This window comes from Nerophis ophidion, linkage group LG10 (assembly GCF_033978795.1).
Source record: "Nerophis ophidion isolate RoL-2023_Sa linkage group LG10, RoL_Noph_v1.0, whole genome shotgun sequence".
Taxonomy (NCBI): domain Eukaryota; kingdom Metazoa; phylum Chordata; class Actinopteri; order Syngnathiformes; family Syngnathidae; genus Nerophis; species Nerophis ophidion.
The window spans coordinates 24,189,446-24,207,882 of record NC_084620.1 but is presented as its reverse complement, the minus strand read 5'-3'; the positions used below and the strand labels follow the sequence as shown (position 1 = coordinate 24,207,882).

The following is an 18,437-nucleotide window of genomic DNA, read 5'->3' as shown; positions in this document are numbered from 1 at the left end:
CATATATATCTGGCGTATATGTTCAATTGGCTTATTTTATGTATGTGCATGTCGGTTTTTTCTTAGCCGAAGGAGCAATTGCTGCATATTTTGCACGTTAGTGTCATTTTCATCACTTGTGCAATCTTGATACAACTGTGAAGGTGCAATAGTATTAGCCAGCTATGCGTGTATGTGCATTAGGGCTGCAGCTAAAATTTGATTAATCAAGTAATCGGATAAAACATAGTTTACAGCCCCTTCTACACTAAGCCGGCTCAGGCTATCCGTGTCCACACACAAACAATGGTCGTTTAAACCCCCCACCCAGTACGCATGCGCGAAGAAGAAAAATGCGCGCGTCATATAGTCACCTCTGACCTGGAAATGCATTCTTACTTATCTGCGACTTGTGTGACGACAAACGAAAATGGCTACTCTTTCTGCGAGGAAAAGAGAATTCTTTATTTGGTCCGACGACGAGGTGGAGTTACTACTAAAAGTAACACAAGAATACAAAACCTTCATGGCGGCGAAAAACGTTGACTGGGAGTCCTCGCAGTCCAAATACGGGGACATTCTTGCGCGATTTCTGGAGCGCTACCCCTCGCCGATGGAGGCCAGCTTAAGCGCCAAAGATTTTCCCCACCAAACAGAGGACATAACTAAAGGTATGTTTTTGTAACAAGGTTAGTCTGGTTTGATTTAACCATAATCTGTGCGTAGAATGAGGAGCACTCTTGGGGTTGATTGTTGACCGTAGGCTACCCTCGGTTTGGTGCCGCCATTAATCCAAAGTCTTTGTTTCAACAGCACATCTTACGACAAAATTAAAGAACATCCGTGTGCGGTACCGACAAGCAGTCGACTCGGGGCGCAAAAGTGGACACGGGCGTGTGGTGCTTATATACTTCGACGAATGTGAGTCGATTTGGGGAGGATGCCCGGTCACCGTTGCCACGGGCGAGGGTCTCGACACCAGCGACTTGGAAAGAGCCCCCCCCGCCCCGGAACTGTCATCAGGCGAACCATCCCCGACCAGCAGTTTGACCGAAGAGCCGGCCATACAGAGTCGTAAGCGGCGTCTTGATGAAGAGCAGGGCGACTACCGCACCCAGACACTTCGCAAGGCGTTAACCCCCACGTCCATAGCCCAAGAGGACCTTGAGCTAAAACGGCACTTCTACCGACGACAAGAAGAGACGGACCGCAAGTTTATGCACAGTATGGACCGCATCACCTCCAGTATAGAAATGTTGGTGAAGCACATAACACAGCCAAGCACACAATAGCTACACCACAATAACATCACCAAGGACCTGGCTTTAACATCCACCTGAGCATCCATCTACTCCAAGCTCTCCAGTAGATGACTTGACTTCATTGTGAAGTTGTGTCGTTTAAAAAAAAAAAAAAAAAAGAGCTATATTGTAAATAGTTTGCTGTGTAGCTTTGCAGGCAAGTTTTTAAATTAAATAAAATTTCTCCTGAACAATATCCTGTGTTGTGGTATTTCAATTAACTAGAATCCAGTCTGCTGTGGGACCCTACTGTAGCCATCAAATATGACTCAAATCTTTAATCGACATGTGAAAGTAAACAATTTGATGAACATTTTACAACAATTAATCTAGGGAACCCAAATATCTGGTCAGGACACTCCTCACTCTTTTGCCTTCTCCTTCATTTTCCATTTTTGCAATCCAGCCTGTGCTTGGAGGCTGAAAATGGCAGTCGTACTCCAAGGCTGCAACCACTGACTGCTCGCTTAGTGGCTCCCTCATTGCTTCACAGTAGTTATGGAGTACAAAACAAGCATACACAACGAAAGGTAGGTCAGTCTGGTTAATGTTCATGGGGCGGCGCAGCGCACCAAAGCGTGCCTTCAGTCGTCCAAACGCACGCTCGATGACCGTGCGGGCCTTGCACAGAGAATACCCAAAGTATTGTTGTTGTGTGTTGACTCCACCGTTGGGGTATTCTTTCATGAGATATGGCGCCAGGGGATAAGCTGCGTCACCCAAAAGAAAAACAGGGACTGGATCTTCATCTTCCAGCAGTCGTTTGGGACACGAGGGGATGGTTCCATCTTGCAGCTGCGCACTAATCGCAGAGTTAGTGAAGATGCGGGCATCATGCACGCTGCCTGGCCATTTCACAGTCACGTCCATGAAGCAATATTTATAGTCACACACTGCCTGCACATTGTAAGAGTATCTGCCCTTTCTGTTGATGAAATCCGGCGAGTTACACGGCATCTTCCTGACCTCGATATGCGTGCAGTCAACTGCACCCAAACACTGCGGCATACCGTGGGCTTCATGGAAATTCTCCACAAGATCTTGAACGTCTGCCTCCGTTTTTGGCGACTGTATATACACTGGACCAAGACGCTGAGTAATTGCGCGACATACATGGCGGACAATAACCGATACAGTCTGCTTTGCCAGTCCAAATGCATTGGCTGTTTTTCGTAATCTTCCCTCATCGGCCAGGTAATACAAAGTACACGCAACCTTTTTCAACACATCCACGGGAGCTCGCATTCTCGTGGTCTCTCCTTCGACAAATGGACGAAGTTTTTCGGCAAGTAGAATGACAGCTGACCTGGACATTCGAAAGTTGTCTTGCCATTCCTCCGGCACAACACAGTCGTTGACAAACATATCCCACCAGGCCGTCGTTCTTCCAGGCCTTATCCAAGACCGTCGCTCAACATTGCTGTGTAGCCGCCTGAAATGTGTTGTATCCGAAATTGCTGCGATCGTGTGTTTCCTTCTCTTAAGGTATTCATGTGTAATTTCCATAAGCGCCTGTACATGTACAAGAAGGAGAAAGACGGGCATGTTTGGATGATTCGCGTCCATCTTTCTAGTGGTTCCCGCCGAGTTACCGAACGAGTTGTTGTGAAGCTGGCTGTGGCGCCTTCATTCTGATGTCACTTCCTGTGTGGGCGTGGTCTTCTGTTCGCTTTACTTCAGTGCTTGTGTGAAAACTATGTCCGCATATAAAAAAAGGTCCGGGCAGTCCATTAAGCCCAGATTTTATCAATTTTTATTAGTTACATTATTCAAAGTGAGCAGCACGGTGGGAGAGGGGTTAGTGCGTCTTCCTCACAATACGAAGGTCCTGAGTAGTCCTGGGTTCAATCTCAGGCTCAGGATCTTTCTGTGTGGAGTTTGCGTGTCCTCCCCGTGACTGCGTGGGTTCCCTGCGGGTACTCCGGCTTCCTCCCACCTCCAAAGACATGCACCTGGGGATAGGTTGATTGGCAACACTAAATTGGCCCTAGTGTGTGAATGTTGTCTATCTGTGTTGGCCCTGCGATGAGGTTGCGACTTGTCCAGGGTGTACACCGCCTTCCGCCCGATTGTAGCTGAGATAGGCGCCAGCGCCCCCCGCGACCCCAAAAAGGGAATAAGCGGTAGAAAATGGATGGATGGATGGAGTTTGCATGTCCTCCCCGTGACTGCGTGGGTTCCCTCCGGGTACTCCGGCTTCCTCCCACTTCCAAAGACATGCACCTGGGGATAGGTTGATTGGCAACACTAAATTGGCCCTAGTGTGTGAATGTGGTGTGAATGTTGTCTATCTGTGTTGGCCCTGCGATGAGGTGGCGAGTTGTCCAGGGTGTACCACGCCTTCCGTCCAATTGATGCTGAGATAGGCACCAGCACCCCCTGCGTCCCCAAAGGGAATAAGCAGTAGAAAATGGATGGATGGATGGATTATTCAAAGCAGCCTTATATTAATCGGTATGTAATAGATTAATGGTTGCAGTCCTGATGCACACATATGTGTTACATGTGTACACGTGTCGATACCCCGTAATAGTGGGGACTGCCACTCTTATGCTTCAAACATTTCACAATAAGTTGCTAAAATTTCAAAGCAAATTTAATGAATCATCCTGTTTCAAATGTACAATCAAATAAATTTAACATGAAATTCTTCACAACGATGCACAACTTCATTGACACGGCACATAATTGAGGAAACATCAAGTTGAAGAGGAAACACTCTTCTCTATGCCAACCGTCTTCATCAGTGGAGATGAGAAATAAATCCACAGATTTCTCCAGAGGCCCGGAAACTTCAGCATGAGGACACAGTCTCCCGATGGAAAATTAGCAGGAGTGAAAAGTAAATTGACAAATTGCATCATTTGTTTCACCTTTGTTTCACGCTGACGGATGGACGGATGCTCGATTCTCTTTTTCAAATCTCCCGGGCAAGCACATTAATCTAGTGTGGCAACCTGGTACGATAAAGTTCATTCAGGAGGACGGACAGGTGAGGAAGGTTCACAGGTCCAGCTGCGGTCAATACCACATCGTTGTGTGTGAGCGGACAAGAGCGCATGCTTGAGGTGTTCCCTTTAATGGCCACCGGGCGAGTCTATAAAGCTCAAAAGTGAAAAGGAAACAAAAAGTGTCATAGGTTGGCGCCGTCCAGTAGGTGCACTTCCTCCTCCTCGCTGTCACCTCCCCCTCCCACCCAGCCGTCCTGGAAGGAGCGGATCAGTTGAACATGATGGACTCTGGATCTTTGTTTGCCATTTGAGCCATGTGACGGAGAATATCTTTTTTTGTGATGACGCCAAGAAGCCGCCTGCAGAGGAGACAGAATGAGGAGGTTAGCCAGCACGTGACAATGTTTTTAACGGCACAATCTGTCCCGGTGGTGAGACAGAAACACACAGTCCACAGACTAATTGCATTCTGGACGGTGTCTATGCTGACATAAAGGTGGCCAAGAGGAGAAGAGGAAGAAACCAGAAAGGGGAAAGCAGTGAAAGGTGCTCTACGTTGGTCCTGGCAAGGGAAATATGGGAAGTGGTGACAGAATTCTGTAAAAAGAAGCAGGAGATGAGTTCCCAGGATGCACCAAGCCACTTGAATGAGAGTCAGCCGGGACACCAAACCGGAGTGACAAAACGTGCTGCTGTTGTCACAGCAACGCCATCATCATGACCGCGTCTCAGCCACACTTGAATGTGTTTAGTCGTCACAGGAACTAGAGCGACACAGTAGCAGGAAAGACCGCACTCTGGTCACCCAAGACGCTTGGGAGACCAGGGGCAGATCGCAGTGATGGAGGGGTCAAAGGTCAGCAAAGAGGGGGGCGTGAATCCAGTGTTTCCTAAAAGCCAGCAATGCCTTTTTCTAGATATTTTCGCTGGCTTAGATGAAACATGGCGGATGGATCAGCACATGCTGGCTAGCTAGCGTTAGCGCTATAAGCACCACAACAACACAGCACGCTCCAACATTGAGGTCAGGAGGAAATACGACAACATCGCTCTCCGAGGCGGCTAGCTACCCGCCGAGTGGTTGCTACGGCGACAGGTCACATGCCATCCATCTGCGAAGACCGAGGGGATGGTTTCAGGACACACAGAAAGAGCAAAAGTCATTAATGACGCGACAACTCAGATTTTTGCTGACATCTTTCCTGACACGACCATTAGGTGTAGCAAGCTGACCTTTGACCTGCTCGTCTTAGAAAGCCGCAACAAACTAACACCCCAGGCCCCCCATAATAAGAAGTGAAAGCAGGAGGATTCCGCCGCCACTCTTTCATGCATCCCTCCAAAAGAGGCGGAGCCTAAGACAATGTGTGTCATGTGTATAAAGGGGCGGGGCTAGTCACCAGGGGCTCCGTGTGCTGCTTGAGCTCCTCCAGATGTTCTAATATATTCTTCTTTGTGATGATGCCCAACAAAATCCTGCAACACACACCAGTTACTGGAACACAGCTGCCCCAAAACAACAACACTCCACCTGCAGCACTGAGGGGGGACAAAGTCAGACCGATGAGCACGTATGTAACTCACCCGTTGTGAGTGACCAGGCACTGGCGCAGCCCCAACTTCCTGAAAATGTCCACCACGATCTCCATGGGGGTGTGGTCTGTCACCGTGAAGGGACTCATGTCCAGGATAGAGCGCAGCTTGAGGGGGCGAGGACTGTCAGCAGGCAGGGTGGGGGCGTGTTGGGTGAAGTAGACCCTGGAGTTTAACAGGATGCCTTCCTGCTTTCGGCGGGCGTTCTCTGTTGGGGAGGAAGTGATGAGGTGTCAGGACGTCACTACAGCGGAGAAGGCGTAGTTACCTATAGCGATCGTGATGTCCCTACGCAGAGCGAAGCCCACAAGCCTCTGGGACTCCTTGGACACGATCACAGGAAAACCGTTGTAACTTGTTTCATTTATGACGGCCTGCAGTTCCTCCACGCTCAGGTCGTCCTGCGTCAACACGGCGAGCGGCGGGTCGCTGCGGCGAGGTCTCATCACCTCCCTGGCGAGAGTCGTGTGCGTAAATTCCTCCTTGGCGTCCAGGAAGGGGTAGCCATTAAGGCGGATGTGGGCCTCGTAGATGCCCTCACGGCCGAAGGCGTCACCCACCCATTTGCTGGTCATGACGGCAGCCATGAGGGGAACGATGTACTCCAGGCCGCCGGTCAGCTCGAATACGATGACCACCAGAGAGACGGTCATCCTGGTTACGCCCCCTGCAGAAGAACAAAAAAAGCGTGTTTACAGTAGGAAATTTGACCAGCCATCTTCCACAGACTCACCCAGACAGGCGGCAGCCCCCACCATGGCATAGAGTCCCGGCGTGATACAGTCAGTTCCGACTTCGCACCACTCTCTAAACAGGAACCAGTCATGGTGGTAATACGCCAGCTGCTCCACGGCGATGCCAACGATTCGTCCCGCTATCGCCCCGATGGCCATGCTGGGAATGAACAAGCCCGACGGCACCTGGGAGAGGGTGTGGGCGTCAGTTACCCTTCATTTGCAGATCATGTAGACATTTGCTGGAAACGTAGGATCACCTTGAGGCCGAAGGTGAAGATGGTCATGATGATTTTGAAGATGAGCGCCAGGCACAGCTGCCACATGGCGGCGTAGACTCCGGGCCCAGCGGGCCGGTTGGGGTTGTCCGAAAAGGCTTTGCTGCCGTTCATCTGGCTGCGGTACTGGCAGAGCTGTGAGGACTCCAGCGGGCCGCAGTCAGTGAAGAGCTCCTTGATCAGCTCGCTGGTGTTCTGGCGGGTATACGGGTTCGGAAAAGCCACGACGGCTGTAATCGCCGCAACCAGGATCACCTCCAAAACCGGATACTTACCTAAAGTACAAAGAAACAGGCATATTTTTACACTGAATGACGGCCTAGCAACTCTCCTCCTTTCTGATTGGTCACTTTAAACGCCTCTGGAGCCTATCCGAGCGAGCCTGTTGTGTGTCCCTTCTGAAGAAGATTAGAGTCTTTAGACCAAATGAACCAATATTACTGTATTTTTTTTAATTTTATTATATTTTACACTACCATCCGTCAAACAATGGCATTAACATTTATAAAAATGTTGTGTCAAAGATTACAAACTTTAACGACAACTGATAGCGTATTTCGGCTGAAAAATGTTTATATGGATATATGGTCCCCTGGTTATTGCAACAGACCTACGTAATTGCATATGCTAAAAGGCCTTTTATCGAGGCTCTGATGTCCTAGTGCCAGAGTCCTTACAATGTGATCAAATTTATGTGGTATTTTGTCGTTTTTATTATAAGGACTTTATTTGAAAATAAAATATTATTTTGTCTACACCAGGGGAGTCCAAAGTGCGGCCCGGGGGCCATTTGCGGCCCGAAGCGAATTGTTTACCAGCCCGCCATACATTCTGGAAATGCTATTGCAAAAATAAAAAAGAACATTAAAAATACTGGACTGAGGTGAAATCTATTGAGAAAAAGTTGCAATATTGACACAAAGCTGCCATGCAGGCTGTTTTTTTTTTCTTTTGTCTTTATTTTACAACGTAAAAAACATCTTTACCATGACTTGATTAACGTGGACCCCTACTTAAACAAATTGAAAAACTTATTCGGGTGTAACCATTTAGTGGTCAAGTGTACGGAATATGTAATGTACTGTGCAATCTACTAATTACAAGTTTCAATCGATCAATTATTTTTAATTTTTTTGCCATTGCTCAAAAAAATAATGACAAACAAATCCATGTTATAATGAATTATTTTCAAAGCTCCAATTAGTTAAAATATTTCATTTTAAAATGTTTTATGTGGTAAATATTGCATATATTGTGTAGTTGCCATATAAAAACAAACGTTTTCTTTGACAAAAGAGCATAAAACAAACAAAATAATAGTTTAAACGTAAAATTGACCGATATATCTGAAGTTGATCTCATAACTTAAGTGTTGAAAGTTAACAAAAATCCCTAATAAAAATGTATCACTTTCTGAGTGAGGCACCTTTTGGATTCCAAATATACTTAGAGGGGTTTTATTTATATTTTCACTGTGATTACTCAAAATATAAAATTATTAAAATCACTGGTGTCCTGCACTATTGATCTTTTAGGGCTCTAATTACTAAATACTGCATATTTCAGTTTTACTATGAAAAACAAAGTTGTATTTACAGAAATGCCATAAAACCTTTATTTTTTTTAAGTTGATATGGAGATTTATTGTTAAGTATTAAATAAAAAATAATAATAAAAATGTGACTTATTTTTAACATTTTAATAACTGAGACCCTTTATGGTAAAGTACATTTTAAAAATCCATATATTTTGTTATGGTTTGAAAATGAGAAATATCAAAATGGCCCCCGCATGCTTTAATTTTTCCATGCGCGGTCCTCAGTAGAAAAAGTTTGGACACCCCTGGTCGACACTTTAAACTACAAAGCAGGGATATTAAACTTAATACTTTAAGCGGCCACATTTCCAGAAAACTAAGGACCGGAGGGCGGACATTTTCCATCAATATTATTCTTATGATGTATATTCTGGAGGACCAGCATCCCCTACATTAGACATTTGATTTTGATCTACTTATGTTGTTAGTTACAGGAGCGTTCTGTTGTTTTTAAAGATGTTCCACATAAAAATAGTCAAAGATAATCTGTATGACAGCACTCTATAGTGTTATTAATAATCTGCTCAGAATCGTTCACAATCTTTATGTAAGACAAATACACGTTTTTCTCTTTTTTTATGCATTCTAACTTGTAATTAAATGCGATCAAAAGTTATCTTACAATGAAGCCTAATGGAGTCGCTCTATTGTGTCTATAAAGCGCTCTAAAAAAAACACGTCCATCATGATTGTGTAATGTAGTAACAGGCACATTCATATTAACATGTAATATTTACGTATTTTAAAAATTCTAATCATACGTTGCCGCAGTAAGTTCATAGACGCATTATAATGTTCACTTGTCCTTTCAACAACAACACTGAATACTACGCCCTGCAGACATCATGAGACAAAAATGATAAAACATCACTTACTGTACAAAGTTTGCTCTGCTCTCACTATGATGCCAACTGTTAAGATGTTGATATATTCCCATTTAGATGATGAATGACTCAGAGTCCTTACGAATGGTTAAAAAAAAGGTGGGTGCAAACCGGTTGCTTTCACATGTGTCTTTTTCGCCACCTCCGGGTCTAAATTGGCTGTCAAAGTTACCAATTTGTACCAATTTATGATTTATAACTAACTTTCACAAGCTTGGATGCGAGGGAGCTGCTCAGCAGCGGAGGATGTCATTATAGCAACATAAGGAAGTTACGGCTTTCTGATCAATGCGCTGATAACTGTATGTCCTTAATGTTAGCGAATATAGTAACAATATTGCCAATACTTGGTTAATATTCAGGTCTCCAAATGTAAATGGAGTATTGTTGGCCCTTTTTGGATGGTTATCTATTGGGTTTTACGGTCTGAATAAATTTGATAGGCGCAATGACATCGTGGCTCCCATTGGGTAACGCCGTTGTAAGTAGACTTTTATTTACAAATCCATTTGAAAAAAAGGAATGTGTTCTTGTCTCTCATGAGGATTGTGAATTATAGGCAAAATTCCTAAAAAAGTGCAGTTCCCATTTAAACAGAACTTACGAGCCACTAGTTGAATAGCCCAAATAATGACAAAGACAGGAACGAAAATGCAACTTTGAGAAACACTACTGGCATAACTTAAGGAGTTAAACAAATGATTACTGACTGCATCTTAGGTAAACAAGGTACAGAAACACCTTAGTTACATAAATCACATTACAAAAAATGTGTAGCTGCCAAAAAGGACAGCACTTAAAGTGGTGCCTTGAAGAACACCTTCGTTATGTAAATCACTGCGCACACAGAAAGGAGGAGGAAAAGGTATAAGAGTTTGCACAATTAATTGAGTGTGATTTTCACGCCAAGGATTTTGGCACTGTTTTGACACCATATATTTCTTCTAGACTGACTTTTGGACCCTGATGACCAAATACTTGCCAAATCGGGTGGACTTCCGCCTCCTACACCAAGCGATGTTGGCCCGGATAAAGAAGGCGCCCCACAGGCCCCCAAAAACCCCTAGAAGGATGAAGGGGATGAGCTCAAACAGGGACCATGGCGTGTGGTACTCCACGTAGAACAGCACCAGCCGGCTGTTTCCAAAAGGGTTGATGGAGCGCAGGACAAAGGCGGCCACTAGGGCGGCAAAAAAAGAACGCCACAGTGTCTTCAGAGGGAAGTAGTAGCTGACCTGCAGGAACGACAGAAAAGGGCGAGTCAAACTTGTCAGCACACATCACGTGACCTCACGTTGTTCACCTCCTCCAGGCTGAAGAGAACGCCACCAATTGGCGCTCCAAACGCCACAGACACTCCTGCTGCCGACGCAGCAGAGAGAACCTCTCGCTTCTTGGCCTCGTTCTTGCTGTACTTTGGGAATAGGTAGGAGAAGATATTGCCGCAGCAGCACGCCACATGGACCAGTGGACCTTCCTTGCCCAGACTGAGACCCGATGCCACAGCCAGCACCAAAGTGATGGTCTTTATCATCAGGGTCCACTTGCCCAGATAGCCTCTGATGATGAAGCCACTCAGGATGGTCTTGATCTGCGCAGATCAGAAATCAAAGCTTCCCACTAAGAACTGAATATATCTTTTTCAGGTGTTTTTACCTCTGGGATCCCTGAGCCGCAAGCGTACGGAGCAAACACCTTGACCAGACACACGGCAAGGAAGGCAAAGGACAGCGCCCAGTAGATGTACATGAAGTAGTTCATGATGTACGAGCCTGGACCCTGCAGGAAGAAACCAAAACTTAACCAGGAAGTCCCTTCGCATTGAAGCATCCAATCACCACCGAACCCCTGACACTACCTCGGCCTGGCCCAGGATGAGTTCGGCCCAGCTCTTCCATTGGGGACACTTGTCTCTCTCTGCAAAGGTGGTCTCGTTAGACGTCCAGCAGCACTGCTCGTGGTTGAACCACATGGCGCTCAGGCACACGCCCTCCTTCAGGTCGTTCATCCAGTCGGCGGCAATGTCGATCAGACCGGCCAGCGCCCCTGGCAGGAGGAAGAGGGACAAAAAAAGATGCAAAAATAGCGTCTCCCACATTCGCCTGCAGGACAGGGAGAAACCTTGCATGTTTGAATATGGTGTGCTCGCACCTGAGGCTAAACCTGTGAGCGTCACCACCAGCCATCCTGACCAAGCGTCATATAGACTCTTTGTAAACTCCAATGCTGACTCCTTCTTTTTACTGGTGATCTACAAACACACACAAACGCGCAAACATACACACCACCAATTACTCCATTCAAGTCTTCACTTTCTGCATGTTGAGAGGCGCACAATATTCAAACTGTCAATATTTGTTGAAAAGGCGTTGACAGGCCAAAGCTGCGGTAACATCTCTACAAACAGTAATGATTCCAGCACGTCATTCATTACCTTTCGGTGCCTCTCGCGATCCTTGCATTTCTCACGCACCCAGTCGATGGTGTGGAAGTCGTCATAGGTGCCCACGCCGGGAATGGGCTCCTCTAAGAAGTCCAGCAGGTGAGTAGAGCTGCTGGGTGCCCCGCCCCCGTTAGACATGGCGTAGTTGGAGCCTATGAGGGACCAATAATGACTACATGATGGATAGCATCACAACAGTGTTTATGTGGGTGTCAGGAGACCCTCAGCCATTGTAGTAAATAAGATCAGAGACTTTGCGGGCAGCTGTTTCTGGGTCAGCCATCATGTGACCAGCTGTACAAAATGACCCCAACAGCGTCCAGCTGAAAGCAACAAAAACACCTCCAGTGTCAGATTCCATGCCACAATGTTAAAAACCTGTTGAGTAGTTTTACAAAGCTACACCCTGAATGACGGACAAGGCGACCACGTCTGTGGAGGTAGATGACACTTTATTGCAACAACACGGTGCTAAGTGGCCGCCGCCAACTGAAACTCATCCGGGGCCTTTTGTCTCTGCTCAGTCTGCGTAAAAAGGCTGACAAAGCCTGCAGGAAGCCACACGCTGCACACAGGAGAAGTACCACAAAGGTCTCACACCAATGGCAAACGCTCACACATTCAGATGTATGACATTAGAATATTCCTTATATGAAGAGCGGTCATGTGACTTATGTGCCATTCCAGCATCCTCCAACAGGTGTCGCAGAGCCCAGTGCAGGTGGTCTGCTCAGACAATTCATGTATGTAATGTGACAGTCACAGGCCTGAGCCTTCACTCTAATCACATTATCTCTGCACCGCCGCACGTCGTCGTCAGTGGCAACAGCGCCTCACATAGCAAAGTCCTGTAAGGATGGAGGTAGCGCTATGACGTACCTCTTCTTGGGATAGCCTGCAGGGGGATGGTGTCCCCTCCCCCGTCGTAAGGCAAATAGGGATCGGCGCCTGCGTCCTCATCCTCCATGTTGACAGACAAGACGGCAAACCGAGGATAGGCTAGGCTAGGCTAAGCTTCACTACGCACTCCTGTGTGCTTATGTCAACTGCTGCCATGTTTGCCCAAGCAACACGATCCCTGTGTGTGTGTGTGTGTGTTCTCTTGCCTGGCTCCTCCCTCTTGTCTCCCTCTCTTCCCACTGCAGCAGCTGACTCTCAAGGCTGGTGACATCATCACATGCATGCACAGCCTGCTCGGTTGCCTGGGTAGATCAGCATTTAGAAGTATCACTTTAAACTGTCGTTTTTGTACAAAATAATAAAATGTCCTTCAAAGGCTGCTGTATATACGCAGACACTTTTCTAGCTTAGCCAATTTTTTAAAAGGGGCTGACAGTTTAGCTGTTGCACCTAGCGGGCTGGAGGCACTACTGGATCCAGCGTCCTGCAGAGGATGAAACTACTGCATGCAACATTATCCCTAACCTCTAACCCTAACAAATCAAACCTCATGTAGTGGAGGAAACTACTGCTTGCAACCTTAACCGCTAACCTGGGGGTGCCCAAACATTTTATCTCCAGGTCCTAAAGTGAAGAGGTGCTAATGCGCAGCAGGCCAAACACGCCAATTTTAGGTGTGAAACACAACAAATCTCAGTAAAAATACGAAAGTTCTTTAAATATGTGCAAATAAAATGGATAGATGCAGGGCTGCTCTTGACTATATTGGAGCCCTTGGCATTTTGTATTTGGAGCAGCCCACCTATACCCTTCTCTCCAAAAATTGTCCACACTAATTTGTTGTAAAACTTTTGTACCAAATTTTTTATACCATTTCAATCTAATGTTAATTTAATTTGATTTGTTTTGGACTCCATCCATTTTCTACCGCTTGTCCCTTTTTGGGGGGGTCACGGGGGGTGCTGGAGCCTATCTCAGCTGCATTCGGGCGGAAGGCGGGGTACACCCCTAGACAAGTCCCCACCTCATCACAGGGCCAACACAGATAGACAGACAACATTCACACTCACTTTCACGAACTGGGGCCAATTTAGTGTTGTCAATAAACCTATCCCCAGGTGCATGTTTGGACTAAAATTACTTTTTGGGAAAAAATATTTTTCTAACAAAAATCACAAATTTATCAAATAAATCTGGCTTTCCTTCAGGTTGTCTGTGTTTGCAAAAAAATTTTAAATTCATGCGGCGCGCCACAGAGCACCATAACAATCTTTAGGGAAAATTGTTATTGTATTTTTATCAGTGACAGAAAAGAAAAGGTGCTCTGATAAGTTTGCGCCCTGTCATTCATTGATTGACATTGATTCGGTGCTTCTTAACCTTGTGGGAGGTACCGAACCCCACCAGTTTCATATGCGCATTGCGCATTCACCGAACCCTTCTTTAGTGAAAAATACAATTTGATTGTTTTTTTCAAATTCAAGACAGGGTTACCGTATTTTTCGGACTATAAATCGAGGTTTTTTTCATAGTTTGGCCGTGGGTGCGATTTATACTCCGGTGCGACTTATAGTCCGAAAAATACGGTATATGTTTTTGGTAACACTTTAGTATAAGGAACATATTCTAAGTAACAAAGAATTAATTCAGAGTTTTTTGGACACCAGGGTACCATATTCTAAGTAGGGCTGCAATTAACAACTAATTTTATAATCGTTACTTTGATTAATCGATTAATAATCGGATTAAAGAGACAAACTACATTTCTATCCTTTCCAGTAGTTTATTGAAAAACAGCATACTGGCACCATACTTATTTTGATTATTGTTTCTCAGCTGTTTGTAAATGTTGCCGTTTATAAAGGTTTAATATATATATATATATATATATATATATATATATATATATATATATATATATATACACATATATATATATATATTTTTTTTTTTTAAATAAATAAATAAATAAAGTAGCCTCTGCGCATAGCATAGATCCAGCGAATCGATGACTAAATTAATCCCCAACTATTTTTTCAATCGATTTTAATCAATTTAATCGATTAGTTGTTCCAGCCCTAATTCTAAGTAACAAGGACTTAATTTAGAGTTATTTAGTTAGGGTTAAAGTTAGAGGGTTAGGGCCAGGGTTAGAGAGTTAGGGTTATAATAAGGCCATGCAGAATAAGGCATTAATACGTACTCAATAATGACTAGTTAAGAGCCGATATGTTACTAATTTGCACGTTAATAAGCAACTAATTAATGGTAAATATATGTTCCCCATACCAAAGTGTTACCATGTTTTTTTTACTGGTGCACAAAATGAACCGTGCATGAACATCACCTTGTTCAAAGACTAAAACCAACAGAGTGCATAAACTCACAATTACTTCTGCTGTTGCCGTATCCGTAATACGCCGATAGGGAATAATTTTTATTTACACGATGAATCGGGAGTGTCTTGACCGCCACCGAACCCCTGAGCCCGACTCACCGAACCCCTAGGGTTCAATTGAACCCAGGTTTGCATTGATTTTACATGCATTTTTACACAAAATGGGGGCCCCTAAAGTACACAGGGCCCTATGCACAGCACATAATCTCTGTATATGGACCGGTGGATGTGTATATATCTCAACTAGTTAACCATTAATTATCGTGTGACCTTAAAACAGGTCAGTAAGAATATGTATTTAATTTGGGAATCTACCCTTGGGCGGGCCAAACGAAATGACTCTGTGGGTTGAAATTTGTACACAGGCCCTACTTTGGGCACCTCTGCGCTAACCCTAGTGGATCAAGCCTTATGCAGTGCATGAAACTATTGTATGCAACCTCAACACTAACCTCATGGATAGATGAAACCACTGAGTGCAACTTTAACCATAAACCTAAACCTAATCATAAACCCTACTGGATAACCTTGTATGCAGTGGATAGATAGACCTACTGTGTGCTGGCCTAATCGTGAACCTCACAATTTAGAGAAGGACCCGTCGTGCTCACAAGCTTAAAACACACCAGCGAGTGATGAAGATGATGAGGTGATGATGTGTAATCAATCTGAACAGATAATGTCATTGTGGCTTGTGCAGCCCTCTGAGACACCTGTGATTTAGGTCTATATAAATAATATTTCATTGATTGATTGATTGAAGATGAAGGGGGGGGCAGTCTGTGACACAAGTAATGGTCCGATCTGATTGGAGGTTTCTGGCGTGGGTGTAGAATGACCAGGAGTTGAGCGGGTCCACATGAATGGACTCCCTACCTGGGGAGGAAGCGTCCCCATCCAGCAGGTTGTCGTCCTCAGTGGTGTGGAAGTCCATGATGATGCCGGCTCCATCAAGCAGTTCTTCGTCGCTGCTAGCGCTGGCAATGCTGTTGTAGCTGTTCCTGCAGTGGCCTCTGTGGTACAGCTGCTCCGACTCCATTTAGCAAAGCGCCCTGGGAGGCGAGGGGGGCAGTGGACATATACATACAGTGTAGTGAGGATGCGACTGAGTCGGTGGGACGGACGGCCAAACGCTTTAAGAAGACACAGCGCGCCTCCAGCCAGCAAGACGCCCACTACTAGGCTTCTAACTTCTGCAAACTAAGCCAAACACCAAAAATCTGACTAAAAAATGTTGTGTAACTTAGTAACTTGGTTGCACTTTTTACATGACATACTACTGTTCTTCCATACCATGAACAAGAGAACTTATCTACAGTACTTCAAACTGGACACTATGAAGGCGTTGCCAACGGTAGCAGGGATGACTCAGCACTATTTCTAGCCCATGTAGCAACACATCAAGCAATATTTCACCTCAGAAATGGCTTATGCAGTGTCTCAACCTGGACCTTTGACTGGAGCAAAGACGCAGTTGTTTTTGTACCGTGCGCAGTAGTAATAATGCTATGAGTTTGGCTGCCTTGCTTTTGCAGTGTCACTAACCTATAATGTCATCTTTTATTTGCAGACACATTGTAGTTGTTACGACCCTATTACATACAAAGTTAGTCGGTTAGCTGTAAGCGAGTTAGCGCTCAATCAGACCCCAATTTAAATCAACAGGTCTTTAATTCGAGCTAATGCAAACAATTAGGAGCCACACAAACAAAACATGTGTGATAACCGGTGTAGCCTCTACTGTTAGCTTGGGAGCTAACTGGCTGGCTAGCTTTTTAAGCTAGCAGGCAGGTGGCACCTGTTTCCTGGCAGAGAAAGTCAAAACAAGCTCGGAAGATACTGAGCTTCAAGCCAGCACCATCCGAGCCATCAAACACGGCCTCGAACGAGCTAACCTTTTACTGTTCCTCCTCGTTAGCTGACCGGAAAGACGTGACGTGAAACTAACCTCGTCAATGCATGAAATCCACCCTTAACACAACAGTTCATCATCTTCGCTGCCAAATGAGACGATTTGCTCATTCTCCTCCTCCTCCTCAGCACCGCAGTGTTTTCGTTTTAGCCTAATTTTTGTGTTAGTGACGTTCACTTCCTGTTTCCCATGGCCGAGCTCATTAACTATTCATGACGTCAAGGCGGTCCTCAATATGGCATTCACCCATATACAATTACCGTATTTCCTTGAATTGCCGCCCGGGCGCTAATTAATTTAAACCTCTTCTCACTCCTCCGCTTACCAAAGGCATGCGGTAAAAGTAAGCATGCGCAAATTATTTTAAAACGTCTTCTCACTCCGGCACTTACCAAAGGCATGCAGTAAAAAATTGAGTGTGATGTAAGCTTGGACCTTAAATCCTACTGAATAGCTCTTAATCTTCTTCCTTTTATGCGATCTCAAATTACCGGTATTGAAATCAGCCTCCCCCATTTTTAAAATGATGACGGGGGAAGTGTCATGAGTTTGACCAGGCAGTAATACTAAGCATGTGCTGATTATTTTCCAAAGCGAGTTTGACCCAGCAGTAATTCAAGGCAGGCGCATACTATGTGCCCTGCGGCAATTCAAGGAAATAGAGATTTTTTTTTTCCGTACAAATCCTAGTTTCCCCGAAATTCCGAAAAACCCATTCTCATTTTAAACTGTTACCAATAATAATTTTTGAGAAAATTCCAACACCAACCCATACATATACCGTATTTCCTTGAATTGCCGCAGGGCATATAGTATGCGCCTACCTTGAATTACTGCCGGGTCAAACTCGCTTCCCAAAATAATTAGTGCATGCTTAGTATTACCGCCTGGTCAAACTCGTGACGTCACGAGTGACACTTCCCTTGTCGTCGTTTTCAAAATGGAGGAGGCTGATTTCAATACCGGTAATTTTAAATCGCATAAAGGGAAGAAGATTAAGTGCTATTCAGTAGGATTTAAGGTCCAAGCCTACATCACACTCAATTTTTTACTGCATACCTTTGGTAAGTGAGAAGAGGTTTTAAAATAATTAGCGCATGCTTACTTTTACCGCATGCCTTTGGTAAGCGCAGGAGGCAGAAGAGATTTTAAATTAATTAGCGCCCCGGTGGCATTTCAAGGAAATACGGTAGTCCATGACAAATAGGTTTCTATCAATATTTTCAAAAATCTAATGAACAAATACAAAGTTGTACAATGCCCAAAATTATCACAATTTTGTATCATTTTTTTTACCCGATTCCGACCTTTCAACCATCCACACACACACACAACTCTTCCGATATATTGAATACAAAACATGTTTTCCCCTTCCTCAAATTCCTGGAATTGACAGCTCAGTGGCCTTGTCTGCCTTGAGACTAGGAGGTTGTGAGTTTAAACCCTGGCCGAGTCATACCAAAGACT

General features: G+C 44.9%; 2 protein-coding genes across 9 annotated transcripts; one reads left to right on the top strand and one right to left on the bottom strand.

The window, feature by feature from the left end:
- The first annotated feature begins 341 nt into the window (after positions 1-341).
- LOC133560479 (uncharacterized) lies at positions 342-1,476 on the top strand. The gene is made up of 2 exons (XM_061913044.1): positions 342-650; positions 793-1,476. The coding sequence occupies exons 1-2, from the start codon at positions 410-412 to the stop codon at positions 1,269-1,271; spliced, it is 720 nt and encodes a 239-aa protein (XP_061769028.1). The 5' UTR covers positions 342-409; the 3' UTR covers positions 1,272-1,476.
- A 2,382-nt stretch (positions 1,477-3,858) lies between these two features.
- On the bottom strand, positions 3,859-17,172 carry clcn3 (chloride channel 3). 8 transcript variants are annotated; one of them, XM_061913034.1, is made up of 15 exons: positions 17,007-17,172; positions 15,935-16,110; positions 11,752-11,912; positions 11,469-11,568; positions 11,176-11,363; positions 10,974-11,096; positions 10,621-10,908; positions 10,300-10,552; positions 6,819-7,111; positions 6,558-6,744; positions 6,093-6,491; positions 5,816-6,032; positions 5,632-5,707; positions 5,302-5,343; positions 4,493-4,590 (listed from the first exon to the last, which is right to left on the bottom strand). In XM_061913034.1, the coding sequence occupies exons 2-14, from the start codon at positions 16,095-16,097 to the stop codon at positions 5,329-5,331; spliced, it is 2,463 nt and encodes an 820-aa protein (XP_061769018.1). In that variant the 5' UTR covers positions 16,098-16,110; positions 17,007-17,172; the 3' UTR covers positions 4,493-4,590; positions 5,302-5,328. The 8 variants fall into 8 exon arrangements, with proteins under 8 accessions (XP_061769015.1, XP_061769020.1, XP_061769021.1 ...); XM_061913031.1 differs by lacking the exon at positions 5,302-5,343 and having other exon boundaries at positions 3,859-4,590; XM_061913036.1 differs by lacking the exons at positions 5,302-5,343; positions 15,935-16,110 and adding an exon at positions 12,867-12,962 and having other exon boundaries at positions 3,859-4,590.
- Positions 17,173-18,437: the final 1,265 nt, after the last annotated feature.